At 38.1% G+C, this 25,795-nt stretch overlaps 13 protein-coding genes across 13 annotated transcripts; 6 read left to right on the top strand and 7 right to left on the bottom strand.

The window, feature by feature from the left end:
* Positions 1–315: 315 nt before the first annotated feature.
* On the top strand, positions 316–2,220 carry SPOG_01933 (type I ferredoxin Etp1/cytochrome oxidase cofactor Cox15; the record flags this gene model as incomplete). The annotated part of the gene is made up of 2 exons (XM_013167037.1): positions 316–345; positions 421–2,220. 2 exons carry the CDS (start codon positions 316–318, stop codon positions 2,218–2,220), a joined length of 1,830 nt encoding a protein of 609 aa, XP_013022491.1.
* Positions 2,221–2,835: 615 nt separating this feature from the next.
* Positions 2,836–5,077, top strand: SPOG_01932 (kexin). Its single transcript, XM_013167036.1, has one exon. It carries the CDS (start codon positions 2,845–2,847, stop codon positions 4,960–4,962), a length of 2,118 nt encoding a protein of 705 aa, XP_013022490.1. The 5' UTR covers positions 2,836–2,844; the 3' UTR covers positions 4,963–5,077.
* Positions 5,078–5,114: 37 nt separating this feature from the next.
* SPOG_01931 (RNA polymerase I upstream activation factor complex subunit Rrn10) lies at positions 5,115–5,825 on the bottom strand. Its single transcript, XM_013167035.1, has 2 exons — positions 5,659–5,825; positions 5,115–5,612 (listed from the first exon to the last, which is right to left on the bottom strand). The coding sequence occupies exons 1-2, from the start codon at positions 5,782–5,784 to the stop codon at positions 5,436–5,438; spliced, it is 303 nt and encodes a 100-aa protein (XP_013022489.1). The 5' UTR covers positions 5,785–5,825; the 3' UTR covers positions 5,115–5,435.
* A 51-nt stretch (positions 5,826–5,876) lies between these two features.
* SPOG_01930 (ran GAP Rna1) lies at positions 5,877–8,517 on the bottom strand. The gene has a single exon (XM_013167034.1). It carries the CDS (start codon positions 7,502–7,504, stop codon positions 6,329–6,331), a length of 1,176 nt encoding a protein of 391 aa, XP_013022488.1. The 5' UTR covers positions 7,505–8,517; the 3' UTR covers positions 5,877–6,328.
* Positions 8,518–9,503: 986 nt separating this feature from the next.
* Positions 9,504–10,727, top strand: SPOG_01929 (alpha-1,2-galactosyltransferase Gmh3; the record flags this gene model as incomplete). The annotated part of the gene is made up of 2 exons (XM_013167033.1): positions 9,504–10,499; positions 10,668–10,727. 2 exons carry the CDS (start codon positions 9,504–9,506, stop codon positions 10,725–10,727), a joined length of 1,056 nt encoding a protein of 351 aa, XP_013022487.1.
* A 490-nt stretch (positions 10,728–11,217) lies between these two features.
* Positions 11,218–13,903, top strand: SPOG_01928 (Rer1 family protein). Its single transcript, XM_013167032.1, has 2 exons — positions 11,218–11,357; positions 11,411–13,903. The coding sequence occupies exons 1-2, from the start codon at positions 11,298–11,300 to the stop codon at positions 11,903–11,905; spliced, it is 555 nt and encodes a 184-aa protein (XP_013022486.1). The 5' UTR covers positions 11,218–11,297; the 3' UTR covers positions 11,906–13,903.
* SPOG_01927 (metallochaperone Ccs1) lies at positions 12,280–13,521 on the bottom strand. Its single transcript, XM_013167031.1, has 3 exons — positions 13,415–13,521; positions 13,234–13,360; positions 12,280–13,174 (listed from the first exon to the last, which is right to left on the bottom strand). The coding sequence occupies exons 1-3, from the start codon at positions 13,421–13,423 to the stop codon at positions 12,594–12,596; spliced, it is 717 nt and encodes a 238-aa protein (XP_013022485.1). The 5' UTR covers positions 13,424–13,521; the 3' UTR covers positions 12,280–12,593.
* Positions 13,769–15,727, bottom strand: SPOG_01925 (RNA-binding protein). Its single transcript, XM_013167029.1, has 2 exons — positions 15,194–15,727; positions 13,769–15,068 (listed from the first exon to the last, which is right to left on the bottom strand). The coding sequence occupies exons 1-2, from the start codon at positions 15,499–15,501 to the stop codon at positions 14,786–14,788; spliced, it is 591 nt and encodes a 196-aa protein (XP_013022483.1). The 5' UTR covers positions 15,502–15,727; the 3' UTR covers positions 13,769–14,785.
* On the top strand, positions 13,982–15,992 carry SPOG_01926 (ThiJ domain-containing protein). Its single transcript, XM_013167030.1, has one exon. The coding sequence runs from the start codon at positions 14,162–14,164 to the stop codon at positions 14,768–14,770; it is 609 nt and encodes a 202-aa protein (XP_013022484.1). The 5' UTR covers positions 13,982–14,161; the 3' UTR covers positions 14,771–15,992.
* A 254-nt stretch (positions 15,993–16,246) lies between these two features.
* On the bottom strand, positions 16,247–18,099 carry SPOG_01924 (membrane transporter). Its single transcript, XM_013167028.1, has 2 exons — positions 17,725–18,099; positions 16,247–17,665 (listed from the first exon to the last, which is right to left on the bottom strand). The coding sequence occupies exons 1-2, from the start codon at positions 17,868–17,870 to the stop codon at positions 16,720–16,722; spliced, it is 1,092 nt and encodes a 363-aa protein (XP_013022482.1). The 5' UTR covers positions 17,871–18,099; the 3' UTR covers positions 16,247–16,719.
* Positions 18,100–18,466: 367 nt separating this feature from the next.
* On the bottom strand, positions 18,467–19,058 carry SPOG_01923 (60S ribosomal protein L31). The gene is made up of 2 exons (XM_013167027.1): positions 18,881–19,058; positions 18,467–18,744 (listed from the first exon to the last, which is right to left on the bottom strand). The coding sequence occupies exons 1-2, from the start codon at positions 19,025–19,027 to the stop codon at positions 18,550–18,552; spliced, it is 342 nt and encodes a 113-aa protein (XP_013022481.1). The 5' UTR covers positions 19,028–19,058; the 3' UTR covers positions 18,467–18,549.
* A 118-nt stretch (positions 19,059–19,176) lies between these two features.
* On the top strand, positions 19,177–22,169 carry SPOG_01922 (type I protein arginine N-methyltransferase Rmt1). The gene is made up of 11 exons (XM_013167026.1): positions 19,177–19,358; positions 19,438–19,441; positions 19,730–19,742; positions 19,861–19,975; positions 20,017–20,082; positions 20,137–20,431; positions 20,473–20,807; positions 20,863–21,002; positions 21,049–21,211; positions 21,258–21,881; positions 21,920–22,169. The coding sequence occupies exons 1-9, from the start codon at positions 19,311–19,313 to the stop codon at positions 21,053–21,055; spliced, it is 1,023 nt and encodes a 340-aa protein (XP_013022480.1). The 5' UTR covers positions 19,177–19,310; the 3' UTR covers positions 21,056–21,211; positions 21,258–21,881; positions 21,920–22,169.
* SPOG_01921 (nucleoporin Nup157/170) lies at positions 21,139–25,375 on the bottom strand. The gene is made up of 3 exons (XM_013167025.1): positions 25,176–25,375; positions 25,017–25,121; positions 21,139–24,960 (listed from the first exon to the last, which is right to left on the bottom strand). The coding sequence occupies exons 1-3, from the start codon at positions 25,306–25,308 to the stop codon at positions 21,254–21,256; spliced, it is 3,945 nt and encodes a 1,314-aa protein (XP_013022479.1). The 5' UTR covers positions 25,309–25,375; the 3' UTR covers positions 21,139–21,253.
* Positions 25,376–25,795: the final 420 nt, after the last annotated feature.

Genomic DNA, 25,795 nt, shown 5'->3' with positions numbered 1-25,795 from the left:
GTTATTCTCATTTATTATTAATCCTATATGAAAAGTTATATGATTGGAATCCTCTTGTAAAGCGCGCTTCTAATCCATGAAAAGCAGTTATTGAAAGACAAAAAGAAACAAAAATAGAAAATGTAAGTACAAAGAAAGGCAAGGATGGTTCACAGAAAAAGAAGAGATACCAATGCACAGTTTGGAAATGGTACGCTTCATATGTTACATTATATAATAGCTTAGTGGTCCGTTCACCAGATCACGTAAAGCGATACCGAGTACTCAGCACAAAATCGAAAAGTATCCACAAGAAAAGGATTAAATTAAGCTTAAATGAATCCTTTGTGGTTTTCGAGGCCTACTGTAAGCCGACACGTTCTTCAATTGGCAGGAAAAGGACTTTCTACCAGACCGTTTTGCCGCTCATCCTTTTTACAGCAGAAGTCAATTTTAGCTCGTGTCTCCTTGGGCAAACCGTTTTCTAACAAGTCGAACACATCTTTTAAATTGAATGCAACTAGATCGTTCAATTTTGGTTCCCTGAACACCTGTCGACGCGTTGGTACAGATGCGCACTCGAAGACGAATCAAGCATTCACCGAAGTTGAAAATATTCCTGGCAAAAAAGTCGCCTTTTGGCTTTTGGGATCTTCAGCATTGGTGCTTGCCATCGTAATTGTTGGTGGTATTACTCGCCTTACTGAGTCAGGATTAAGTATTACTGAATGGAAACCAGTAACTGGAGTTATCCCTCCCCTTACTGATGAACAATGGAATCAAGAGTTTGATCTGTACAAGCAATCGCCAGAGTTTCAAAAGCTGAATAGCCACATGACTGTGGATGAGTTCAAGCATATCTTCTTTTGGGAATGGTTCCATAGAGTGTTGGGACGCGGCATTGGACTGTTAATAGCTGTTCCTTCCTTCTACATGTTGGCTAGAGGAAAGTACTCGCCATGGCTAAAAAGGCGTCTCGTTGGGTTGACTGGTCTGGTTGGTTTGCAAGGAGTCATTGGTTGGTGGATGGTGAAAAGTGGATTAAGCAAACAATTGTTTGAAGATGGCTCTCATCCACGTGTTAGTCATTATCGCTTAGCCACGCATTTGGCCGCTGCAGTAGCTCTCTACGTGGGATTGATCTGGACAGGCCACGGAATTCTTCAGCGTCATTCTTTTCTAAAAGCTTTTAAAAATGGAACATCTTCTACAGTCAATAGTATGGTTTCTTCCGTAAAATCCATGAAGGGTTTGAGGTTTGGAGCTTTCTCTCTTGTAGGCCTTGTTCTCACAACTCTGTTATCTGGAGCTCTTGTAGCTGGTTTGGATGCCGGTATGATCTACTGTACCTTCCCTACGATGGGTGAAGGACGTTTAGCTCCAACCAAAGAAGAGCTATTTGACGCACGTTATTCTCGTAAGGAAGATAACTCGGATTTGTACTGGCGTAATATGTTAGATAATCCTAGTCTCGTCCAATTGCAACATCGTGCCTTAGCGGTTACTACCTTTTTAACAGCCTGTGGTATCTTCTTATATGTTCAGTCAAAGAAGAAGGCTTTACCAAAGAAGCTAACTAGAAGTGTTTCTATAACTACCGGTGTATTGACGGCCCAGGCTGGTTTAGGTATTATGACTCTTATCCATGTTGTTCCTGTCCCGTTGGCTGTCTTGCATCAAGCTGGTAGTCTCGTTGCACTTACCGCCGCCTTGTCGTTGCTACAGCGTTTGTATCCAGAATTTGCTCTCCGTAACGTTCGCAGTTGGATAAATCCAGTCTCTTCATCTTCATCTCCTTCTAATATGGATTCGGTTACTAATGTTTTGAATCAAAAAAGATCCTTCCATTCTTTTTCTATGCTGCGTCACTCAGCCGCTCAAAAGCCTGCTCCTGGTACGGGAATAAAAGTCTACTTTGTGACACCAGAAGGACGTGAAGTTCTTATTGAAGGCAATGAAGGTGATAGCATTTTGGACTTGGCCCATGCGAACAATATTGATTTGGAGGGTGCTTGTGAAGGATCTGTTGCGTGCTCCACGTGCCATGTCGTTGTTGATCCTGAACATTACGAGCTTTTGGAATCTCCCGAAGAAGACGAAGAAGATATGTTGGATCTTGCTTTCGGTCTGGAAGAAACTAGTCGACTTGGTTGTCAGGTCATTCTACGTAAAGATTTGGATGGTATTCGAGTTCGTATTCCGTCTCAAACTAGAAATATTCGACTTGAAAGAACAAAATAATAGATTCCGTTCCCATACCCTCATAGAGCTTTCTATTTCAGGGCCTACTATCCTCGTTATTTCCTTATACCTGAATGAAGCTTTAAAGAGTCAAGTACAGCCAGCATTGGAGGTTTTCTTGCTGCTATAATAACTAAACTATCCATAGCTAAATTTCATTTTTTTGTAACGAATTACGCCTCGGCTTTCGTCTAAAACAATCTCGATCCGACAATGAATGTCTTGTCTTACCTTCATCTATAGTATGTTTCTAGCCTAGCATAATAATACTTTTTGTTAGTCTGCTCTAATAATCAGCCTATGAATGTTTCACTAACATTAAGTGATCACAAGTAAAAGTTAATTTCTGCAGGCAATGTATTGAGTCTAGGAATTGAGCGACTGAGAAATATGTGTAAATTCTATTGTCGTTTTTATTTAGGAAATCACTTTACATACAGTGCATTCCTGATATCTAGCATATTATAACTCACATCAAAGCCCATCTTCAAAGCGAAAAATAATGAGATAATTCTTTAAAACTATCTTTTCATTCTTTTTTAGATAGAAATTATATAAAATGCCCGTACTTTAGAATGGGCTTATACCTAAAAGGTGTCTCCCACAGTTCACCGTCCCAGCGCCATGCTCTTTGCTTTGCTGTATGGGCCATTGTTTTTCTTAATATGGCAATTTTCTTTGGTTTTAGGTACCAAGATTGACGAAAACAATGTTTTTATGGTCCATTTGGATCCCAAATCTGACCCATATTCAACGGCTGATGCAATTGGTGCTGTTTATGTTCGCCCTATGCGAAATTTAGAAAATCATCACCTGTTTACCTTGAATATAAACGACTCTAGTAAAACTACATTGAAAAAAAGAAATGCTGAGCTTGGCGTATTGGATTTTGAACAACAGATCCCAAGATGGCGATACAAGCGTGAGGAGCCTACAGATTCTACAAAGTTGCTAGAAGACTTTCGTGATCATTTTCATTTAAATGATCCACTTTTATCGGAACAATGGCACATTCTTAATTATGAAAAGCCTGGTCATGATTTGAACCTGCGAGAAGTCTGGGACGCAGGTATTTTAGGAGAGAACGTAACGGTAGCTTTCGTTGACGATGGTATAGATTTTCGTCACCCAGATCTGCAAGCGGCTTATACTTCCCTTGGCTCTTGGGATTTTAATGATAATATGGCTGACCCCTTACCTAAATTATCTGATGACCTACACGGTACGCGTTGTGCAGGAGAAGTCGCAGCTTCTTGGAATGATGTTTGTGGTGTAGGAATTGCACCAAAAGCCAAAGTAGCTGGTGTGCGTATCCTCTCAGCTCCCATTAATGATGTGGTTGAGTCAGAAGCATTAAATTATGGTTTTCAGACGAATCACATTTACTCATGTTCATGGGGTCCTGCAGATGATGGAAGGGCTATGGAAGCACCTCGTTTGGGTACAAGACGCGCACTTGTGAATGGCGTAATTAACGGAAGAAATGGTCTGGGTTCTGTTTTTGTCTTTGCCTCTGGGAATGGCGGCCATTATCGTGACAACTGTAACTTTGATGGTTACACAAACAGTATATTCAGTGTTACCGTGGGCGCTGTTGACATAGAGCATCAAGTTCCTTTTTACAGCGAACTATGTGCTGCCCAGCTTGTCTCTGCCTACAGTAGTGGCTCTCATCACTCGATCGCAACAACGAATCCAGAGGGGACCTGCACGAAAAGTCACGGAGGAACATCTGCAGCTGCTCCGCTTGCTTCTGCTGTCTACGCCTTAGCTTTATCAATTCGACCAGATCTAACTTGGAGGGATATACAGCATATTACTGTGCATTCGGCAATCCCATTTGATAGTCCCTCGAATGTTGAGTGGACAAAGACTCCTGCTGGATTCAAATTTTCTCACAAATTTGGTTTTGGAAAACTCGATGCGAAGCGGTTTATTGAAACCGCAAGCGATTGGCAACTTGTTAATCCCCAAACTTGGCTTGTAAGTCCACAGATCGTGGTCGATAAGTCGATTAATAAAGCAGAAAACCTATCCGACAGTGAGTTGATCAGTGAGTATGTAGTAACGGAAGAAATGATTGAAAAAAGTAATTTTAAGGGTGTGGAACAAATAACCATTAAAGTTTCAATTCCATTTACCTGTCGAGGTGCAATGACAATTGAACTAGAAAGTCCTGCTGGTATTAGATCTATGTTAGCTAGTCTTCGTCCTTACGATCAAAATAATGAAGGATTTCCTGAATGGACGTTTATGACTGTTCAACATTGGTCAGAACCCATTTTAGGAAGTTGGAAGCTTATCGTCCGTGATCATAGCAATGGTTGTTCTGGACGTTTCAATTATTGGCAGTTGGCTTTCTGGGGTGAATCTCGAGATCCTTCCTTGACTATAGCTATCCCGTATGACACTTTAAATCTTCCCTCAGAAGGGGCACTGGGAACGTTTACAGAGAAACAGCCCAACTCAACGAGTACTACACCCATCCCACTATCTACTTCTTTTACTTCTCATATAGTTTCTCCTACCGCTACTTCCACCACCTCAAGTCCTTTTACTGTTCCTTCCTTTACTCCTTTCATACCAACCGTTTTAGAAACATCGTATAGAGAGATGCTGGCTTTCACAATGTTTTTCCTACTACTTGCATTTGTTTTGTTATCTGTAATATGGGTTTGGATTTGTTCGTTTTTTAATCTGTCTCCGGTTCCGATGCCTGCTCAAGAAATTCCTGACGTGTAGCTCGTCTGATTCGCTCTTTATTATTTCATAAAATTTGTTCATTTTTGTAGATCTTTGTTTTTAATATTTCTTAATTTAATACATTTTTGGTTATTGAAAGAATATCATATCGTGTACCTATAGTGTAAGGATTGAATGAAACAAGTGGAAGAGAGGAATCTTCTTGTGAAGCGTTAATGTTTTTTTATTATTGTTCAATATGAACTAGTTAATCCCTGCTATTTCTATCCTAGATGTTGTGAATCACTTTTTATTACGAATCTGTACTGGTATCGAAGGAATGCAATTGAAATAACAAGTGTGTCCATGCGAGATATAACAAAGAAACTAAGAATACTTTAATCGTTTATTTCCTTTAACTAGAGAAACGATCTTTACCATTCTAATTTCTTCAATGGTATCCAGTATGGGAGACATTGAATTTCTCATGTTTCAACAGCGATACGGCAAGCATTAAGATCATTCTAAATTCGTTACTCTTCTCCTTTCTCTTCAAATTCTTCTAAACATTCAGAAACCATAGCGTTCATCCACTCAGTAACTAAACAACCAAGTCCTAAAAGTGCAGTTTCGTCCATGGATTCAAGCGATTTTTTGCCTGTTGCGATCATATACTCCGCTGCAAAGTCCTGAAGACTATGGATCAAATCCTATATGTTGTTAGAACGCACTTCCCAGTTGTGTTAGCACTCATACAGAATCCGGTAAATGTTCTGATAAAGGCAAAGCAAAATCATATATTAAATTTATTGGAAGCCTTTCATATGGGTTTGGTAATCGATGTACCGAATTATAGACTGTGTTTTTGCTTGGCTTACCCATAAAGAGACATTGAAAAGTGCTTTTGGTGTAAGACAACGTTTTGAAAGCGTGAAAAAAAAAAAAAAAAAAAAAAAAAAAAAAATGTGAAAGCTGTAAATTTGAGATACAAGACGAACCAATAAGAAATACAATTTATTCTTTCAACAAAATGAATTTTTATGACGCTAATACGGACGTATGGCCGTTGTTGTGTATAGTCTTTTTCAGTTTTGCTTGTAAGGCAACTACATAAAAGCTAGAGTTCATCCTAGAGTACTCTTTATTCCGTTTGTATTCTTTTCATGCTTATACCTCCTTTATTTAATCCTACCATGTTGTTCCAAAACGATTCCAATTCCATTAGTCTAAATTAACAGCGTAAAGATACATATGAGACTAAGTAGAGGTGTTTCAAGAAGCTTTAATTAAATGGTGTTAAAAGTACAATTATAACTTCTGCGGCATTCGTAAGTCCACCTTTACCCTTTATGGTCAAATTACTGAATGAAATGTGCATGTTTACAGCATATCCGCATAAAGATTTTTTTGGGAAAAGCCTCCGATATTAGATATGAGCTTTGGAAAGTTCTTCAGCAAGATTTTCATCATCTGTAACATCTCTAGCTTTCTCTTCGGGACCTTCAGCTTCTTTTTCTTCCCCCTCTTCCTCTTCCTCCTCTTCTTCTTCTTCTTCCTCATCCGTCAATTCTTCCATATCGTCTAGTTCATCCAGTTCACCATGGCCCCGATTGCTAAAAAGTTCACGAAGCTCATCGACGACGTCGTCATCTTCCGAGAAGCGATTACCGTTGAGCTCCAAAAACAAGATATCAGGAATTTTTTCCTCAATAACAGACTTCAAAGCACGGACAACTTCTACTTCGATCTCGTTGTACTGTAAGCGCAAGGCTTGCAAGCCGATGCTTTTTAGATTTGACAGAGAATCTACAATAGCGGTGGCTCCGTGATTAGACAGTAAGCAGTCATTAAGTCCTAGTTCACAAAGTTGAGGCCATTTGCTAAGACTCAGGGCCAAGGCACTAGATCCTTGTTGGGTGAAGGTGTTGTCTTGGAGATCAAGGATACGAAGTTCAGAGCAATAAGAAAGACCTTCAACTAACAAATGTTCAATACCTTCAGGGCGTATTCCGTTTTGAACCATTCTTACGGTATGGAGACCGCTGTGAGCATGAACTGCGGCGGCCCAATCCTTCATACTGCCATTTTCGAGACGATTACGACCACAAATTATTGATCGAAGAGGATTGGCTTGAGTTTCCTTCTTTACGCGGGCTAACTCTTGCAAAGCACGAGCAATTTTCGAGCCAGCTTCCGGGCCTAGTCCGTTGTTATGCAAATACAAGTGTTCTAAAGGTGCGTGATTGGAAATAAAATGAACCAAAGGCTCTTGAGCAGTAGGACCAAAAGCATTGTCGCTCATACGGACAGTATTTACCTTGGGGCACTGAAGAAGTGCTTGTAAAAGACAGCGTAGGGCTTCAGGAATTTCGTCTTTCACACGCCCAGTGAAAATGTCGCTGAATTCTGCAACTTCTAAATTTTTCTTTTTTACAATGATCTCAGCCAGCCATTTAGCAGCCTCAGGACCGATGGTGTTTCCTGAAAGCACAATTTCTTTTAGATCATCATCCTTAATGAGAGCAGAAAAGATGTTTTCTTCATCTTCTTTAGTGATCGTGTCAAGTTTTAAGGTCTTTCCCTCGATTGAGAAACGCGACATCTTGTTGGCTTTTTGCAGAAAGCTCTTAGCTATGTTGTGGTGGTGTGTACAAGAAAGGAGGATGCTTTCTGGATTCCTTTAAGAAAAGCAGATGAATGGCAGGTAGGACAATTGAGATGTTGAATTTCACAAAGAAAAGTAAAAAAAAGGAAGAAAAGAAACAACTCTGAAAGGATGGAAGAAATTCGCTGATGTGTGTCTGTGATTTGATGGATTGGAGTCTTCCAACCGTTTTAACAGGTGAGAGAGTGATGGACCAGGGAAAATGAAAAAGCTTTGTATAATGGAATTAAATACTAAAGCTCCCAATAGAAAACGAGGTATTGAAAAGGCTTGGTCTAAGATTGATTCCAAGAAAACATACAATCTCTAGTGGCAGCTTTCAGCTGGAAATATACAAGGATGTTGATATGCCGAGAATTTTTTTTCTACTTTGAGGAATTATCTGATTTCCTGCTTCGAAACGTAAGAACATCGAATGGTGAGAGCTTAGATTCTTGTATTTGCTATTTACGGGATCAAAAAAAAGGATTGGAACGAGTAGTTCTAGTCTTACAAAAACTTTCAGATTTATTGAATTGTGGTCCTGAATGTCCCAGGTCTTTATTCAGTGGTTTTCTTCTGAAAAACCATGGAAGAGACTTGTGAATGATAGGAACCTTCTAAGTAGGAGCATCATCCTTTTTGCTTTCATACATTGGAAGTTAAAAAATGACACACACTTTGCATTTCCTCAGAAGTTCTACAATCCTTTTGTTTATTGTCGGAGGGAACGCAAATATGATACAATTCAAAAATGCAAGCCAAGATTGTTTCTTCAAAACGTTGGATTCATTTTCAAGAAAAAGTAAAGAACAAAAAGAAAATGGCATTCAGCATGTGAAGCAGCTGCTTTTAATCAAGTGTCGGTTTTTGGTATTTTCTGTAAGCAAAGGAGAAAGGATTTGCTGTTTGAAATTACGTTCGTTTTAAAGAGAAATACGGGCTTTTATAATAAGAACTCGCTGCTTTTGATGTAAAAGTCGGCGAGCTAATACTCTAACAAAACAGAAAGGAAATTTCAAGGACTACTTGCTATGATTCTAAAGATTCCTAAAGTCATTAAGAAAAGGAGAATTTCACGATTATAATAAACAAACTTCTGTCTTGCTAAGTCTCTTGGTCATAAAATATGAATCAAGCGAAAGCATTACAACGAAATGGACGATTCCTGCTACAAAGGTGACTAGCACTGAAAGGTTTTAAGGAGAAAACAATACTCGAAGCTATCTTCTTTTTCTGCTTTAATTTCATCAATTGTTCTTGGATGGTTTTTTACCGTTCTTTGGTCATTCTACCAAAAAGTAAATAAATAAAAAGAACTGGATATGCAAATGCAAATGAGATTCAACGATTTTTCTATTCATTATAATTTAAAAAAATAAGGAAAAATAAATAAAAATGGTTTAAATTGTGCATCACCTAGATTGAAAGATTCAGATAATTCAAGATGTCAATACGACAAACAACACACAACTAAAACCCTCCAACACAGATTCTTTTAGTCTCTTAGGTCTTTTATATTATTCATCTGAATTTCTCTAAACTTGATGATCGTGACTGTAAGACAAGTCATTGACTCATCATTCCTATTCTAACCTATATGAGCCCAAGACGAAGCTGTGGATTTCTATCTTGAACTACCATTTATTTTTCTCCCTCTTTATTTCTTCTTTCATAAAACTTAAATTTTTTTCTTGCTGATCTGTTTACAGTAAGCGAAATTTTGTCGCATTCACTAGAAAGGGACCAAAACCAACATATAGTGATAAATACACCCTTTGCCTGCTTTTCATTTTCGTCACGTAGAGCTTCTAAAAATTGCTTTTGTTCCCAAAACAAACTAATTCTTGGTTATTTGTTTTTTTTTTTAAACAACAGTTCTCAAGTTTTCCCCTTCAGACAGAAAGGGCCATTTCCTAATTGACCTTGTGCTATCATCCTATGAAAACAGAATAAAATGGCACAAATTCAATGGCGGTTGTCCAGAGTCTGCTTTCTTCTTTTCGTCATCCTCTTGGCATTCGTTTTTTATTTTACTGTTTTTCATAATCAATTCACCACCTCAGATGGATTGAACCAGCTGCAAAATTACTTCAGTCAACCTTCTACTTCCTCGTATAAAGACTACGTTGTTCCCCTGGATCAAGACTTGAGGGGAGAGAGTATCACCTATCATGAAGCTGAGTATCGTCAGTCTGACCCACAAGAACCAAAATCTCATGAAATTGTGATTCTCCTGGCAAGTGATGGACAGTCCAGCGGCGGGAAAATCCCCCATATGTTTGAGCAATGCATTGAAAATCGAATTCATTATGCTAAAGCTCACAACTATGTATTTGAATACGTAAATGTATCACAGATGAGCGTCCCTCCCGTATGGGCCAAAATGCCCGCAATCTTGCAAACAATGATTAAGCATCCCCAAGCAAAGTGGATTTGGTGGCTTGATCAAGATGCATTGATCCTCAATACCTCTCTCTCTCTACAAGAGCACATTCTTTCACCAAGGAGGTTGCAGGAGGTTTTGCTCAAAAATACGCCAATGCGTTCTCCGTTTAGCAAAGATCTCGAACGGATGACTCCTGAAGAGTACTCTTTAGAAATGGTTAATACATTGGGTCTTTTAATTTCTCAAGACTTAAATGGCTTGAATGCTGGGAGCTTTTTCGTACGCAGGTCACCCATGATGGCCCTCTTTTTGGACCTTTGGCATGATAAGTCTTTCCGTGAAAATGATGTAGCGGAACACGAGCAGGCCCTCCTTGGCTATTTTGTTCGCTACCACCCGGAAATTGCTGCTATTATTGGGCTTCTCCCTCAGACGATGATCAATTCTTATCCTGTTGGATGGCCGGACATGGGGTGGAAGCATGGTCACTTGGTGATTCATTTAGCTGGTTGTTGGGTTGATAACCGTTGTGAAGAACTCTGGAATGAATATCTTGAGCGTGTAGTATGATCTTTGGGTATCGGTCTCTTTCTATTTCTTCCATTTATCTTTACATATTCGTTTGATTTCGTTCTTCTATATATATTCGATGAAGAGGTGTTTTGTTATATCTGCTTTGAACATTTTTCTTTTTATTTGTGTATTTCTGTTTTATTCGTTCTTTTTTATTAGCATTGTAATGCGGCCCTGGTTCTCGAATTGGTTGATACATTTGCTGCTAATTATTATTGAGGCCGAGGAAGTTTTTTCATCTTTGGCACTCACAAAAAACATATATATATATATATATATATTTGCATCTCTACTTTCACTATCTAGTGTCTTTATGTTGTAGTAGTTTTTTTAGCCTCTGTCCCTAAAAAAAGTGTCTACCTTATTAATGGCAATACAACATGACAAAAGTTCATGAGTTTTCGTTTTCTTTTTTTCCTTTTGTTTTATTTTTGCTACTGACCTCGTTCAATAGTAAGTTTTGTAACGCTAAATCTTTATAGTGCCAGAAAGCATGGACCATCCTACAATTCGCGTTCATTTTAACAAGTTTTTATCTCTGTATATAGTAATAGGACTCATGGCAATGCTTCGTCTGCTTTTCTTTTTTGTTACGAAATTAAAAAAAATCCCATATGTATTTGTTTACTACCTATTGTAATGTTGCATCACGCTATTGGAAATAATGCAGTAAAACGAATCCAAAGGGTTTGGTCAACGGCTCCCTATCCCACAAACGAGCTGGAATTCACAAAAACAAACTTATCTGCAACAAACAGCAGAAAAAGGAGTTTGTATAAAAATCTGGATATGGAGTCGATACAAAATGCATTTGAAAATGTCCAAGAAAGGAGGAGTGCTTTAGGGAGGGTAAGTTCTTTGAATAAAAGTATTTTGGAACAGAAAATACTAACTCTGGTTAGCAATACCAGTTCTGGGTGGATCGCACGATTCCATTTACAAATCAAAGATGGATGTCTTTCGCTGGACTTTTATCTGTGTTTGTTATCCGTATTCTGATAGTTCGTGGTTGGTATATCGTCTGCTACACACTCGGTATTTATTTGCTGAATCTGTTCTTGCTTTTCTTATCCCCCAAATTTGATCCCAGCCTTGAACAGGCTATGCGAGATGAAGAGACAGAAGAAGGTGTTTTGCCTACTACGAAAGATGATGAATTCCGTCCCTTCATTCGTCGCTTACCAGAGTTCAAATTTTGGTATTCCAGTACTCGTGCTACCGTTATGGCCTTAGCGGCTAGCATGTTTCGAATTTTTGATATTCCGGTATTCTGGCCCGTCCTTGTTGTGTACTACTTTGTCCTGTCGTTCTTTTGCTTCCGCAGGCAGCTACAGCACATGTTGAAATACCGCTATGTGCCCTTCGATATTGGTAAAAGACGTTTTAGTTCCCGTTAGATGTAATGTTCCTGACTGAGCGCTAATTCTCTTTTTTTTTGATTGAAAAACGTAGATCAAAACGCAACTATGTCTGGGATCTTTTTTGTTATTTCTTTTACACGCATTGGTTTATGTATAGATACAGTCTTGAGGAATATTTCTATGAATCCTTGAGTTTTCCACGTTGAAACGGTATGAAGTTGAAAAGGCTCCGTGTTAAACATTCAATGAAGACATCCGCAAAAGCGGAATTTGATTTTGGAGCAATCTTATAGTTGCTCTCAAGTTATGGATACCTTGCCCCTGTTGAAATGAGAGTATGATTTAGGATTGTACATGATATACTTTATTTGATGAAACGCTTACTGTCATCGTTTCATTCATGCCCCTTTCTAGAATTTTACGCATTTACTAGACAAAATCCATTTGCTATATGAATACCTGTTTGTTCTTTCTTTCTTTATCAGATAATAAAAAAATGGTCCTTTTTATTTCCAAATTTTCTAAATTAACACAAAAGAGTATTATTCATAGACAACCAATGAAAAGACAAATATTGCAACATTCACATCTCCTAAGATTTGCTATGTCGGAAGAAAGCTGGTTTATAATTTCTATTTCCTATAATCATTTATTCAACCAATCTGTTGATGTGTATACATAATTTTCGTTCACAGCAGCAGAACTTTTGGTAGATGCAGTGTTTTTAGCAACAGCACTTTTTTTTTGGAACATCGTTCTTGCAGCAAGACTTTTCAGAAGAAGAGGGATGCAACTCAGCATGCTCCTCCCACAAGCTCTTACCGGAACAAGCGCAAATGACTTTGGTATTCTGACCAACACCAGCACTACGGGAAACGATTCCCAGGACGCCATTGAAGGAATCTTTAGAGGCTTTCAATACGAATGCTCGACCTATCCAGTCTTCCAAGTTTCCATCGACTTCTTGAGCGAGAGCAATTTTTCCAGTCTCATTCGAAGGAACAGATACGAGGGTAGCAAAAGACCCACCTACAGACTTCAGTCCATGAGAAATGTCACCCGAAACGGCAACTTCAGCGATGTACTCGGTATTGGGTTCTAATTGGGTTGCGACCAAATCCAAGTAAACTCGGTCCTCAGTGGGAATAAATCTGCATAAACCGTAGACTTTTGGAACTGAAGATAGGTCTTCTGTATTGTCGTAGAGAATACAGACTCCGGACTCTTTTTGGGAACTAGCACCGCGAATCAAAATGGGCTTGGAAGTAACTTTTTCCAAATGATGAAGAATTTCAGAAGGGGGAACTACAAAAAAATAAAGTTAGACAACCCTTTTGATCTTTAAAGACCGAAATTTGCCGTACGTGAACTTTTCACAATTAATTGCCCGAGCGTGTCGTCCCATTTCCATTCGTCAATTTGCAAGTTTTTGCATTCTTCTTCTATAGAACTTCTTACATCCACTGTGCAATCTCTCACTAAAAATTCTACCTACAAACCAACCGAGTTAGAGATGATATACATGAACAGCACCCGTGCACGTACTTGCACCATGGCGAATCTTTGACGATAAAATGACTCAAGCTTATCGAGTGGTTCTGAAATAAAAAGGAATCCTGCTAAAATGGGTTGCTCGTTTGAGTATGGCAATGGTTAAGTGAACAAGTTCGAATGAATAATCATCATACTACTTTAAGGAAAATCTTATTAAGCATCATATTAACGAGTAATCGATGTTGAAGGAAGTTACCTTTTCGAAAAAAGAGCTTTGAACAGGAATATCAAGAAAAAAATATCCATTCCGAACAGGATTTAACTCGAGGGAGACAACTGTTTGCAGATACTGGGCAAATTTTATCGCACAAACACGAAAGCAAAGATTCAGTATACAACCCCGACTGTATCATAGAATGCACGAATTTGGTATTTTATTTAAACTTACAAAGCTATTTTTTATTTCTTTCTCAGTTATTTTATTCCAATCTCTTTTATTCATTAGTGATGCCAGAAAAAGAAAAAATTCTGTAAATAAACAAACCAAGTAACATTGTTACATATGACGTTACGACTCATATATAAATATAGTAATAACTTCTTATAAGAATACTCATCGAAAAAAGTCGAAGCTTTTCCCCTACCTGGGGTACAGCATTTTGACGTGAATTATGACCTGAGTATGTTGACAGGATGAGCATATAAGTAGGAGGGACATGTGCTACAGATTTACCAACAGCAAACCACTGTAATCTAAGAGAAAGAGATTTCATAGTCGAATAAACAACAGTATCAAAAATGGTGAACGTATGTCTTTTTGTTGCTGACGGAAATGATGAAATTGAATTTTCAGCTCCCTGGGGTGTTTTCACCAGAGCTCAAATTCCTATTGACAGCGTCTATGTGGGTGAAAATCCCGAGAAGCTAGTCACGATGTCTCGTGGCGTCCAACTCTACGCAAAGCGCTCATTGAAAGAGTTTAAGAGTGTTGAGGAGTTTGCTTCTCATTACGACGTTATCATCATTCCAGGTGGTATGAAGGGCGCGAAGACCCTTTCCACTGACGAATTTGTAAAGAAGCTCGTTACTTCTTATTGGAAGAAGTCCGGTAAGGTCATCGGTATGATTTGTGCCGGCACTTTGGCAGCCAAGACGACTGGTCTTTCTGCTACTGAAATCACTGGTCACCCTTCTGTCCGCAAGGATTTGGAAGAGTCTGGCTTTCGATATGTGCCACAACCAGTTGTCGTCGAAAACAACTTGATTACTTCTATGGGTCCTGGTACCGCTTTGATTTGGGCCTTGAAGTTGATGGAGCAAGTGGCTACAAAGGAAACTTATGACGCCGTGTACGAAGCTCTTAGCATGCCCGAGAAGCAAATTGTGTATGCAACAAACCGAGATTAATTAGCTCTATCAATCTTAGTCCCGTTTGGAATAGGACTCCATCCTTGAAGAGGGGTGGGTGTTCTTATGATGGACAGCAGAAGATGAGCCCGTTTGCGTGATGGGAGCTGCGGAAGAAGCCATGAGTTCTGCTGCTGCTGCTGCGGCCTGATTTGATGACTTTGATGAACGTTTTTCTTTCTTCTTTTTAATGATCCGATTGCTATGGTATTTTGTCCTAGAATACAATGAATTACGAATTTTGGAATCTAATGTCGTGTCGCTGACATCCGCCGGTGTAACATCAGAGTTTGCGCGACTGTAAAATGTGTTAGTAAAGTCAATACAAGATCACAAGTAGAACTTTTAAAAAAAAAAAAATGCAAGTAGCTTCACCAACAAAATATTGGAAGAGTCTTGTAATCTTCGAGCAAGCTTTCATACCTTAATTTAACAGGACGACTGCCAATGTATCTCCCATTCTTCTCTCTCCAAGCTCGTAGAAAGTGATCAGGGTCTCGAAAGGAAACAAAGCCAAACCCGCGTGTTTTTCCTTCACGATCACGGACAACCTTTGTTTTCGCTAGTGATGGGTATTCAAGGAATGCATTTCTCAAAGTGTCGTCCGTAACGTCGTTTCCTAAATTTCCTACAAAAAGACGAAAGTGATTAGGATCCCATTCGAGTAAAGTAGGATCTTCCCAAACCTGGCCACCAGATTTCCTTACGACCGTCGTTTTTCCGCGTGACATTTCCGCATAAACAAGGAGGACCAAAGAATACACGTATTGATCGAGCAGTAATGTGAGCTTTTCCTACAAAACAAAGTGTCAGATTTTCAACGGCAATTCAAGCGAAAAGGTTCTTATGAAGTCGTAATGGTTTTTAATCAAAAATAAACAACAAATAAATACAAAAATCCAAGACGAAACTAATACACTTTGGAGGAGAAGAGTCCAATTCCTTTCGAAGTCGAAATTGGCAGAAATTACAAAATACCGATAGTACCTTTTCTAACCCTATTCTGTTTAGTGAGCTAGTCAATTGTATATAAGGTGGCGTAATGAGTAAGTAAAGTTTATTTCCTTTCGATACAAAAGTGTTCATTGTTGCCTTTGTATTGTTACCCCAAAGGTCGGTTTGTTTGTTTACTTTTGAAAAGGTAAATAAAATTGAAAAATGCAATAATTAAAGAAATTGATTTTGGAAACCGTTCGGTTTGTGAAATAAAAGAATACCTGAGTTACTAAATTTTTTTTTTTGACTTATGTTACATATTTAGTCGAAGAATCGTCAATTGAATTCAATATTTGCCATTCTTTTAGATAGGATTTGGTGAACCAAATGAAAACTTTAGGAACCTTTGATTCTTTCTATACATTTACATTTACTAAGCATAATTAGAAAAAATAGATAAAAATGAACTCTTCTTGGAATGTTACAAACCCAATCGTACAGGTACTCACAACGTATGCATCCTTACAAAATCTTGCATACTTGTAGCATAAATTTTATGGAATAAAACAGATCAATTGAAGTTATGAGCCAATTTTTGTGCCCCATTCTTTTGAAAAAATAGATAAATAAACCTCCAAAACTGGTTGAAGGAACATGCAAAGTATTAGTCTAGTTCAAAATTGAATTCATTACATTGAATTAATAACATAACATAAACTCGAGACATAATGTAATAGGTCATGTTGGATTGTGTAAAGTAATCCTATTCGTTATGTTGTTCATTAAGCAGGGAACTTTGCTTTCTAAATTTCCTTTACTTATTCACGATGAAACGCAAAGCTTGAGATTGAAAAGAACGTTTTTAGAATTAATAAAACAACAATTAGCGTCCACGCAAAGAAAGATAACCAAAACCGCTAAACATTATGAGTGGAGAAGAATTAAGAGGGTGAAAGCAATAAAAAGAATAAAAAAAAAGAAATCATAAATAAATTCAAAGTAATTTTTACAAATTACACACGCTCGTGGAGAGCTATATATTCGGTTTCTTGTTGGGGAGCAGGAGTTTTGGTAAAAGCAATGCGATAATAATTATAGACTGCAATACCAACCAGTGTAATAACCAATCCAATGATATTAATAGGCAATAAAATATCATGATAAAAGAACGTGGATACAACAATGGTGATAATTTCCTTTAGTATACCACAGACACTGAGAGTAACCACACTTGTCTTTTTGATGAGTCCAAATTCTGAAGCAATCATGAAAAAAGCAAGCGTGCCGGGAACAATCAAAACAACGGACATAAAGGGGCCTTGTTGCTTCCAAATTCCAGAAGTCACAAACTGTTTTGGTCCTTCTAAAATTAAACCTGCTAAAAATAAAAAACAAAAGTTGAGAGGGGTGAGAGCACTAAGAGACGTAAAAGGATTGGATGTAAATGGATGGTCAAGCAAGAGCTTTTGCGTTAACGCCCATCGAAGACCAGACATAATTGACGAGGCCATCACAAACAGAAAACCAGAAAACACAAATTGAGTTTCAGTTGCGACCATAAGGATGACACCGCCAGTGATAATGAATGTAATGCACAAAAGGATCCAGTCAAACTGCTCAATGCGAAAAAGAACCGAAAAAATAAATACAAATACCAAAATGGAGGAACGGCACATCGTGTAAAAGGACAAAGTAATAGTTTCTAAAGAAGTGTTGCCAAGACCAATGTCCAGACTCGTGACGAGAGCACAAATACCTGATCGAAAAAGATACTCTTTCCAACTGATGCTAGTTTGTGTTTTCGGTCGGTATTGTGGAAGTGCTAGCAACGTCAGTTTGGAAAACGCAAACTGGATGAGCATATGAATGCTGCTGAGGAACAAGGGAAATTGAAAATCGAGTTTATCTTTGGAAAAAACCCATTTGTTCATCATAGATAGAAGCAAAGAAGATGCATACCTATACGAATTAGCTGTTCAATCCTTTCAACAAACACTCTTATAACAGAATTCACATACCAAGAGATTACCAATAAACCAACGGCAATTACCAGCGAAGCCCATGGATGACGAAAGGACCATGGCTTTAGAACAGTATCCTCTTTCGCCTGGGACTCTTGCTCAATTATGGGTTGCAATTGCTCAAAATCTCGTTTTGCTTCCATGATACCTTACTTTGTAGGAGGATGTGAGAAATTTCTTCTCTGCATACATAAAAAATATAAGCAAAGTTAACTATATACAAAAAAAGGAGCGGACGCTTCTATAAACGAAAGCTTCAAGGTTTGGATGAAGAAGGAAGTGACCTTGCAGAAGGGACTCTACAAGTTTCATTTGTAAGGCCATAGGAAAAGTCTATCTTCGTTTATATTTATGAAAAAACCAATTTTTAAGAGAAAAAACCGACCTACTTGAATAAATCACACTAGGAAAGCAAATGCATTCCTGTATGAAGCCTATTTTTGTAGGTCTTAATATCTTGGTTTCCAAGTCTTTTCTTACTTATAAAAATGTCCTTCCAAAAAAAAAAAAGAATTAACCGTCATGGAAATAAAAGGCTTCTGTTTAACATAACAACACTCTCAAACATTCATGCTTTATATACACTACCACTACCATACGTTAACAACCTTACCAATATATTAAATTCACAGAGGAACTTATTAAATCATTGTTAAACTTGTTCTGTAACTTTTTATGGATACTGGAAGGACATGAAAACCTACATTACTATTACTGTTACTGTTACTACAGAAAAGAATCAGCTAATGAAATCCGCTATTAGATTCAACCCAATGGAACGTGAACAGATAATCAAAAACCGCGCTATTTAACGCACACATTTTATTCCTCAACAACGGCGGTCTCCATCTTGGGGTTAGCAACGTCAACGGCCTGAACAAGAGTGTAAAGAGCCTTATCGTCCTCATCACTACGCTTGCGAGAGAGACGGAGACGGAGACGGCGAGGGACACTTTTGATGCCTTGCTTCCAGACCTCCTTGTTCAAAGAGGGGTCAACACGCACTTCCTTAGTTTGCTATTCATCAGTTAGTGACCGGGAGAAATTTGATTTTTTTTTTCAAAGACAGACTTATAGATAGAACAAGCAGAAAGAAATTTCTTTCATTTTGTTTATTTCCCAATCTCTTCTATCTTCAACGTTTCAGACATACCATGTGCTTTTGGGCAAATGCAACAATCTCCTTGATGGCACGAGGAGCACGCTTCTTGAAAGAGACACCATAAAGTCTCTTGTGCATATGAATCGTGTAGTCACGAGTGACAACTTGGTTGATAGCGCTCTTCTTAGTGTTGACCATTGTGAGAGGTTTTGTGCACAAGTTTCTCTGCCCAGCTCCCAAACGTTTGTTTCCATACATCGTGACGGCGTTTTTGATTAGGGTAGGGTAGGGACTGGTTTTCGTTTGAATAGAAACCACGTTCCATTTCCTTAGGGTAGCACCCATAAGGTAACATTGCCAAGAAGGCTCTCTTTACTTAGAGATCTACCAGGAACCTTTGACGGTAAAAAAACGAATATTCGTTTCATTATCGTACTTTTATAAAGTTTTTTTTATCTTCTATCGTTTTCATTGATTAATCATGAGCCAGCAAGAAGCTCAACAACAAGAGAATGGCCTAACTGCCCAGGTAAGAAGAATTGTTTAGCATGGATTGTATAGTTTAAATGCAATTTGAGTACTCTGGAATAAAGCTAACTGAAAAATAGGATTGTATGTAATAAAGCACTGAAAGAAAAATTGGCAGAACTTTTCGTGAATTGGGAAAGTCAGCATCTTAAGCTGATGTCAATTCCATCTTCATCTATGTCTTTATAGGTGACGACAACGCTTGGTGCATCTTTGATAACAAAACAAGCTGCTTATAATTTTTTGCTTGTCTTTTCATGTTGTTGCGTGGATGTTTCTTCATACTTTCGTCTCCTGTATTGACATTCAGCGAAAGCTTAGTGCAATTATTCTTGAAATTAGAGTCTGAGAAAATTTACTAACTGCTATTAGATTATTTTGATAGGTAAGCTATACTTTGGCGGATGAAATTGTCGAATTTTTCTCTCCTCTAGTGAGACAGAATTTGTCAGATTACCTTGTTTACTTCCTCTCTTCCGAAAGTTTACATACTAAACGAGTAGCTATTCTCACTGGGGAATTCACGAAGAGATGCTCAAGGACGATGTCCGCACTCTCTCGTACCGCGATGCTATTATGCAAAATCCCCATTTGTTTCGCGACAAAGTCGTCCTCGATGTATGGATTTTTGAGTCTTCCTTTTTTTTAACACTTTTTAGGTGGGCTGTGGAACAGGCATCTTATCCATGTTTTGTGCTAGAGCTGGTGCAAAACATGTTTACGGCGTAAGCAAAACTTCTTATTACATATACCAGGAAGTTTCTAACTTTATCGTGTAGATTGATATGAGTGAAATTATTCATAAAGCCAGAGAAATTGTGAACATCAACAAGCTTAGTGATCGCATCACCGTTATAAAAGGCAAAATGGAGGATATCCAGTTGCCAGTAGAGAAGGTAGACATCATTGTCTCCGAGTGGATGGGTTATTTTTTACTTTACGAGAGTATGCTTGATACTGTTTTGCTGGCTAGAGACCGTTACCTTGCTCCTGGAGGACTCATGTTTCCTGATCGTGCCAAGCTCTTGATTGCCGCTATCGAAGATGCAGAGTATAAAGAAGAAAAAATTGGATGTATGTTGACTTTTTTTATGTTCGTTTGATTAACCAAACAGTTTGGGATGATGTTTATGGATTCGACTTTTCCCCTATCAAACGCGATGTATGGAAAGAGCCCTTAGTCGACAATGTTGATCGAATTGCTGTAAACACGAATAGCTGTGAGATTCTTAGTATTGATCTTACCACTGTTAAAAAAGAAGAGCTTTCTTTCTCTTCCCCTTTTGAAATTACCGCAACTCGTAATGACTATGTTCATGCTTTTTTGGCTTGGTTCGACGTAGAATTTTCTGCTTGTCACAAGCCTTTATCTTTCAGTACCGGACCTTTCTCTCGTTACACCCATTGGAAACAAACTGTTTTCTACACTCACAAAGATTTAACTGTCAAGGTATGTCTACCCACCCATTCTTATGTGGAACAATAATTAACCTTATACCCTTTAGAATGGTGAATATATTCGTGGTACAATCTCCTGCAAGCCTGCCGAAAGAAATCACCGTGAATTAGACATCGATATCTCCTACAATTTTATACCTAAAGACGAAGAAAGAGAAGTTGTTTCTGAAGAATTATCTTACAGAATGTAAGCGTGCTTCCCTCATCTTTATTTTTTTACTAACAGTATTCAGGTGTTGAAATAGTCATTGGTAAGAGAAAAAATATACGTTTTGGGTTATTTAGATTTATCACTGTAGCTACGATTATAACACCTCATAAACCCTGGACACAAATTCTATTAAGTTTTACCCGAAAACATCGTAAATATTCTGACTATCTTGAATTCTATATATAGTAAGAGATCTTAGCTGAGACTTAGAATCTAACCATTTAATTTTAGTAAGTTTGGCGGATTGCTGACTCCAAAGATTGTAATTCTTCTTTACAGTTCGTAGATTTAGGATCAGTTAAAACAGCCTTATATTTTTCAATGGCTTCAAGAACAAAAGGAGCATCAAAATTTGGCTTAAATGCTTGGGCAACACCGGCCTTAAGACTGACATCGTACCATAACTTCAACAGGTGTGAGATTTCTTTCACAAGATAAAGTAATCTGTCTTTTCCTTGCCAAGGCTTCTCCCTACGGTCATAGAGCTGATTCAAAATAATAAACATCAATTCATGAGATATACCAGCACTTAAAAAAACATCGACAACCCAGCCAGTTGATACAGATTCACTTTGTTGATCAAAACTATAATTCTCGGCAAGAGCAACAATCTTCTCTACAGGGAAAACATTTTCAAACTGAGAAAACCGAAGTGTGAGATTTTTCAAAGTAGAAGCAACTGAATCCACTGGAGAAGATCCAATGGGTGAAGTTACCGCATTCTCATGTGTTGTTTTAATAATGAATTCCCAACAACCAACGATCTCAGCGAGTCCGTGATAATCAGCACTTTGGAAAATAGACAAACATATCTCACCATATCCCAAAGGATCAGCAAAATTATTAAACAACTCTGTAAGTGATAATATTTCAACATTCAGCTGACTAGAAAGTTCTTGTTGTTTTGAAGCTGGTATTTTTACATCATTAAGGATGGTAATCAAAAGGTCATCTTGAATACTAGCGACTTCCAGCTGTTCACACACACTAAGCATTACCTTATTCATTTTCTGGCGCAAAAGGCTCGGAATGTGGCAGCTTCCAAAGCCTTTAGCACGGGTTAAATATTCAATTCGTTGTTCAAGATTTAAAGAAAGATTGCTTGTCGCCAAATCATAAAGAACGATAGCTGCATAATAGTACATTTCTCTCTTAGCGTAAAACTGCCAAAGTAAATTTGCAATTTGTACGTCTTTTGCGCTGTTTCTTTCCAGATAGTTTTGAATATAAGGTGAATCTATCTCAATCAATCGATCTGCAAAACCTTTGCTTGCATACCAGTCATAGAAACAGTAATGAAAAAGTTCATCTTTTGATTGCTGTAATGCACTATAAACAGACATTTTGGTTTGAGTAGATTCTTCAGATGATTTGGATTCTAAATCATCAAGAATCTGGAACACATATTGATAACATTTAGAACGATTTGCAAAGACATCAGCACGGGTATCATTTTGTGGCATACCATCAATAAGATATGAAAGAGCTTGATCCTTGTCGTCACGAGCACTTGCTACATGTAGTGCTAAATTGACCGCAGACACATAAGAATTTAAATACTTGTATTCTTCGACAGCCAACCGAAGATCTTCGGGAGTAAAAACATGAGCCGATTTTTTGAAAAGATTGTAAGAAAGTTCGACTAAAGATTGGCGATCTTCAATATCAACGGTTTCTTTAGCTTTTTTCAAAGACTCTACAGCCTTAAAAACAAGCACATCATCTGCACTACAGAAACTTCCACATCTCTTTCGTAATAATTGGCTTACCAAATCAATATTACCACCAGCTTGAAGGTGCTTGTTGACCAAGGCATTAACGAGCTCTTTCGTCACCTCTCTACCATTTTTAGATGTAAAAAATTCACCGAACGTTAGCTTTGAGCATAAGCTTCGAGATTCAGGAGATATTGAGGAAGTAATTGCATTAAGATCAGAAACATCACTTTCGTTGAGGAATAAAAGGAAAGATATTCCTTCAATCACTTGCTGAAGAACCAACATTAACGCTGATAAAGCTCTGTGTTCTGCTTGCACAGCAATTTCTTCTCCCATATTAGAAGATCCGACTAAGGAATCAGTACCATTTAGGCCTTCAATAAAACTTTTGTTGCTTTCTAAAAAGTTGGATAGAGAAAGTAAGCCAGATTGAATTTTCAGCAATTCGTCAGCTTTAAAAGAAGGTGCATAGTTGACTTGGTTTTTCGAATTGGCCACGGTTATCATAACCGGTTTTTTCCAAATTGTACGTATCAAACGTGAAATAGAAGAAGCAAGGCCGTCATGACAACCTGATAGACGTACAAGTTCGAAGGAAGAGGCATCATACTGGTTGTTATAGCGAGACTGGTCAATAAAAGCTTTACCGCCAAATTCAATGAAATATTTTTTAGCAATTTCCAAGAGATCAGCTTGAGTCAACTTTGTGGTAGGGCCAGCAAAGTTAGCACTGCTAGCACTAAAATCGTTTTGATCAAGACGACCGCTAATGATACCCAAACAAGTGGCACAACCCTCAGCACGTCCAACACTTTCGAAAAACATTTGGACTTGTCCGTCGATTCCGGAAGAAGAAGAGGGTCCCATACGAATAGCAGAAGCAAGAATGTCAACGGGTCGACGATGAACAATGATGTAAACACCTGTGTTTGTAAGAACAGCAAAACTGGGAGGAGGTGTATTAAACTGTGAGACAAGCTCATTACGCTCTTCAGAATTCTGTAGACATTTAACGTCCTGTACAAATCCCTTAATCGGAAGGTACATGGCAGACTCAACTAATGAAGGCTGAGAGCCGCTTTGCCAAGCATTGGCAATTCTTCCCATTTCAGGAGCAGAACAACAAAGTGTATCACCTGCATTAGCATCAGAAGAACTTATAGCGAAAAATAAATCAAAGGTGAATATCGAACTCAAGGAGGAACAATTCATGACATTGCGCTTAGCTTGAACAGGAAGGTCTTGAGGTGGCTGCTGTGACACTGATTGACTTTGAGGGAAAAAGGAAGACCCAGAAAATTGGCGCTTGGGCTGATAGTCATTGACCTGGAAAGAAGGAGGGAAACGAATGTGGGTTATTTGTAAAGTACTAGGAGGATGCGTAGCAAAAGAACCGTCAGAGGTTTCAAAATAGGAAGTAGCACTACGACCGCCTCTCATGTAAAATCGACAACCAGTGGAAGTTATAGCAACACAATAAATTTGTTGAGATTCATAAGCAGGAACAGGAACAATTGATACAAGCTTGGTGCTTCTTGGATCAAGCAAGACGGAAGAGGCATTCAGCATTTGAGCCTGGGAGACCATGGAATTGAAAGAATAAGAAACACAACGATGAACATTATTACTAGAAATTTCATAGCAACTAACAGAGGAGCTTTCACGCAAGACATAAAGCAAACTTCGTGAATCATCCACTGCAATCTGTTTAACACCGTCTCCATGAACACCATAAGAGAAAAAAGATGGGACAAAGTTATCGATTGCTGATCCTGTAAGGTTTACTTTGCTGCACCTACGAGAAAACCAACCCTCATCAGACTGATAAAAGAATTCGTACAAGTTAGGGTCTCTATTACCGGAAAAGAAAATACGGCCATCCTTAGAAGAAACAATATTGTTTACGTTTAATCCAGGAATTGAGATTTGCATTCCAGTGGAATAAAATGTGAGCTCTCCGGTAATTTTATCAATGGAAACGCCAAGTAAAATAATCTCCTGGGTGGTAGCAATTACCAGTAAATACTGTACTTCCTCTACGAACACATTTTTCTTTGGTATAACAAGCTTTACACTGACGATTGTATGCGAAAGATCTTCATATGCCTGAAAGTTCTGGCCAGATAAATAGTCCCAGAGGAAAAGACGATTGTCTACTGTGATCCATGCACGTTGTATTTCAGAAAACAATCCCATCTGGGTAAAGCATTCAGTTCCTACATCAATAGGTTAGAGTAAATTAACTACAAATATTTCTGACAAAGGGACTTACGATTATATTGCTCAAAAATGCGGTCCGGAATGTTGATTACTGAGCGTAAATAAAACGGTTTCCAGCCGTTCAACGGCTGACTGACATATTCTGGAGAATGGACATCTGAAAAAGCAAAGTTAGTAATCTTAATATAATCTGTAAAACTGCTTTTCATACGTCCAATGATGTCGCCAAGTTCTGGCAATTTGGTATCTCGTTCTGTTGCCGCTTCGATGGCAGCAAATCCTCTTGCTAACGGCTCATATAGTCCATTTTTTGAGGAGGAAAAAGAAGAACCATCGATATCCATGGTTTTCAAGCTCCAAAGAAGAAAAGCTTGAGAAGTTGGCTGCTGGTACGTTTCCTTAGGGAGTAGCTAGTATACGAGGATTTGGTCAAATCAAATGTACATGGTAATAAATATTTTTTTACACGAATGAAATAAGAAAATATTATTTTTTATATAGGAAAAGTTAAATTCTAGCTTTAGTTGCAGTTTTTCGTCTTGGATACTATATAAAGGCTGAATGCCAACTTATATTCTACCTTTCACCAACTACTAGTGGATAGGTATGGAATAACAAAAATATGATAAAATCATTGTTTGGTTTATTGATATGGTAAGTCGCTATTTTTGAGAGAAGGATTTTATGTTTGCAAGGATGATCACTCGATAGGGACAACAGAAAAATACTGTTGAAAAACATTCGGGAAAAGATAGTAGATATATTAGCTGAGCATCTTTACAATCTTTCTCTTGGTATTTTCTTTTTAAAACAGTATCTAACAAGTTACAG

This window comes from Schizosaccharomyces cryophilus (genome assembly GCF_000004155.1).
Source record: "Schizosaccharomyces cryophilus OY26 unplaced genomic scaffold supercont4.2, whole genome shotgun sequence".
NCBI lineage: Eukaryota > Fungi > Ascomycota > Schizosaccharomycetes > Schizosaccharomycetales > Schizosaccharomycetaceae > Schizosaccharomyces > Schizosaccharomyces cryophilus.
The sequence above is the reverse complement of the archived record's forward strand: the minus strand, read 5'-3'. Positions and strand labels throughout refer to the sequence as shown.

Bases quoted from the DNA above. Each gene is read 5' to 3' on its own strand.
- SPOG_01932 (XM_013167036.1), top strand. From the start codon at position 2,845: ATGCTCTTTGCTTTGCTGTATGGGCCATTGTTTTTCTTAATATGGCAA.
- SPOG_01931 (XM_013167035.1), bottom strand. From the start codon at position 5,784: ATGGGTAAGCCAAGCAAAAACACAGTCTATAATTCGGTACATCGATTA. The intron at 5,613-5,658 runs GTATGAGTGCTA...AACAACATATAG, and splicing joins CAGAACATTTACCGGATTCT to GATTTGATCCATAGTCTTCA.
- SPOG_01930 (XM_013167034.1), bottom strand. From the start codon at position 7,504: ATGTCGCGTTTCTCAATCGAGGGAAAGACCTTAAAACTTGACACGATC.
- SPOG_01928 (XM_013167032.1), top strand. From the start codon at position 11,298: ATGGAGTCGATACAAAATGCATTTGAAAATGTCCAAGAAAGGAGGAGT. The intron at 11,358-11,410 runs GTAAGTTCTTTG...AACTCTGGTTAG, and splicing joins GGAGGAGTGCTTTAGGGAGG to CAATACCAGTTCTGGGTGGA.
- SPOG_01927 (XM_013167031.1), bottom strand. The intron at 13,175-13,233 runs GTACGGCAAATT...ATTTTTTTGTAG, and splicing joins ATTAATTGTGAAAAGTTCAC to TTCCCCCTTCTGAAATTCTT.
- SPOG_01926 (XM_013167030.1), top strand. From the start codon at position 14,162: ATGGTGAACGTATGTCTTTTTGTTGCTGACGGAAATGATGAAATTGAA.
- SPOG_01925 (XM_013167029.1), bottom strand. From the start codon at position 15,501: ATGTCACGCGGAAAAACGACGGTCGTAAGGAAATCTGGTGGCCAGGTT. The intron at 15,069-15,193 runs GTATGAAAGCTT...CACATTTTACAG, and splicing joins AGTCGTCCTGTTAAATTAAG to TCGCGCAAACTCTGATGTTA.
- SPOG_01924 (XM_013167028.1), bottom strand. From the start codon at position 17,870: ATGGAAGCAAAACGAGATTTTGAGCAATTGCAACCCATAATTGAGCAA. The intron at 17,666-17,724 runs GTATGTGAATTC...TAATTCGTATAG, and splicing joins GGTTTATTGGTAATCTCTTG to GTATGCATCTTCTTTGCTTC.
- SPOG_01923 (XM_013167027.1), bottom strand. From the start codon at position 19,027: ATGGTCAACACTAAGAAGAGCGCTATCAACCAAGTTGTCACTCGTGAC. The intron at 18,745-18,880 runs GTATGTCTGAAA...ACTGATGAATAG, and splicing joins CATTTGCCCAAAAGCACATG to CAAACTAAGGAAGTGCGTGT.
- SPOG_01922 (XM_013167026.1), top strand. From the start codon at position 19,311: ATGAGCCAGCAAGAAGCTCAACAACAAGAGAATGGCCTAACTGCCCAG. The intron at 19,976-20,016 runs GTATGGATTTTT...AACACTTTTTAG, and splicing joins GCGACAAAGTCGTCCTCGAT to GTGGGCTGTGGAACAGGCAT. The intron at 20,432-20,472 runs GTATGTTGACTT...TTAACCAAACAG, and splicing joins TAAAGAAGAAAAAATTGGAT to TTTGGGATGATGTTTATGGA.
- SPOG_01921 (XM_013167025.1), bottom strand. From the start codon at position 25,308: ATGGATATCGATGGTTCTTCTTTTTCCTCCTCAAAAAATGGACTATAT. The intron at 25,122-25,175 runs GTATGAAAAGCA...TTGCTTTTTCAG, and splicing joins ACTTGGCGACATCATTGGAC to ATGTCCATTCTCCAGAATAT. The intron at 24,961-25,016 runs GTAAGTCCCTTT...CTATTGATGTAG, and splicing joins CATTTTTGAGCAATATAATC to GAACTGAATGCTTTACCCAG.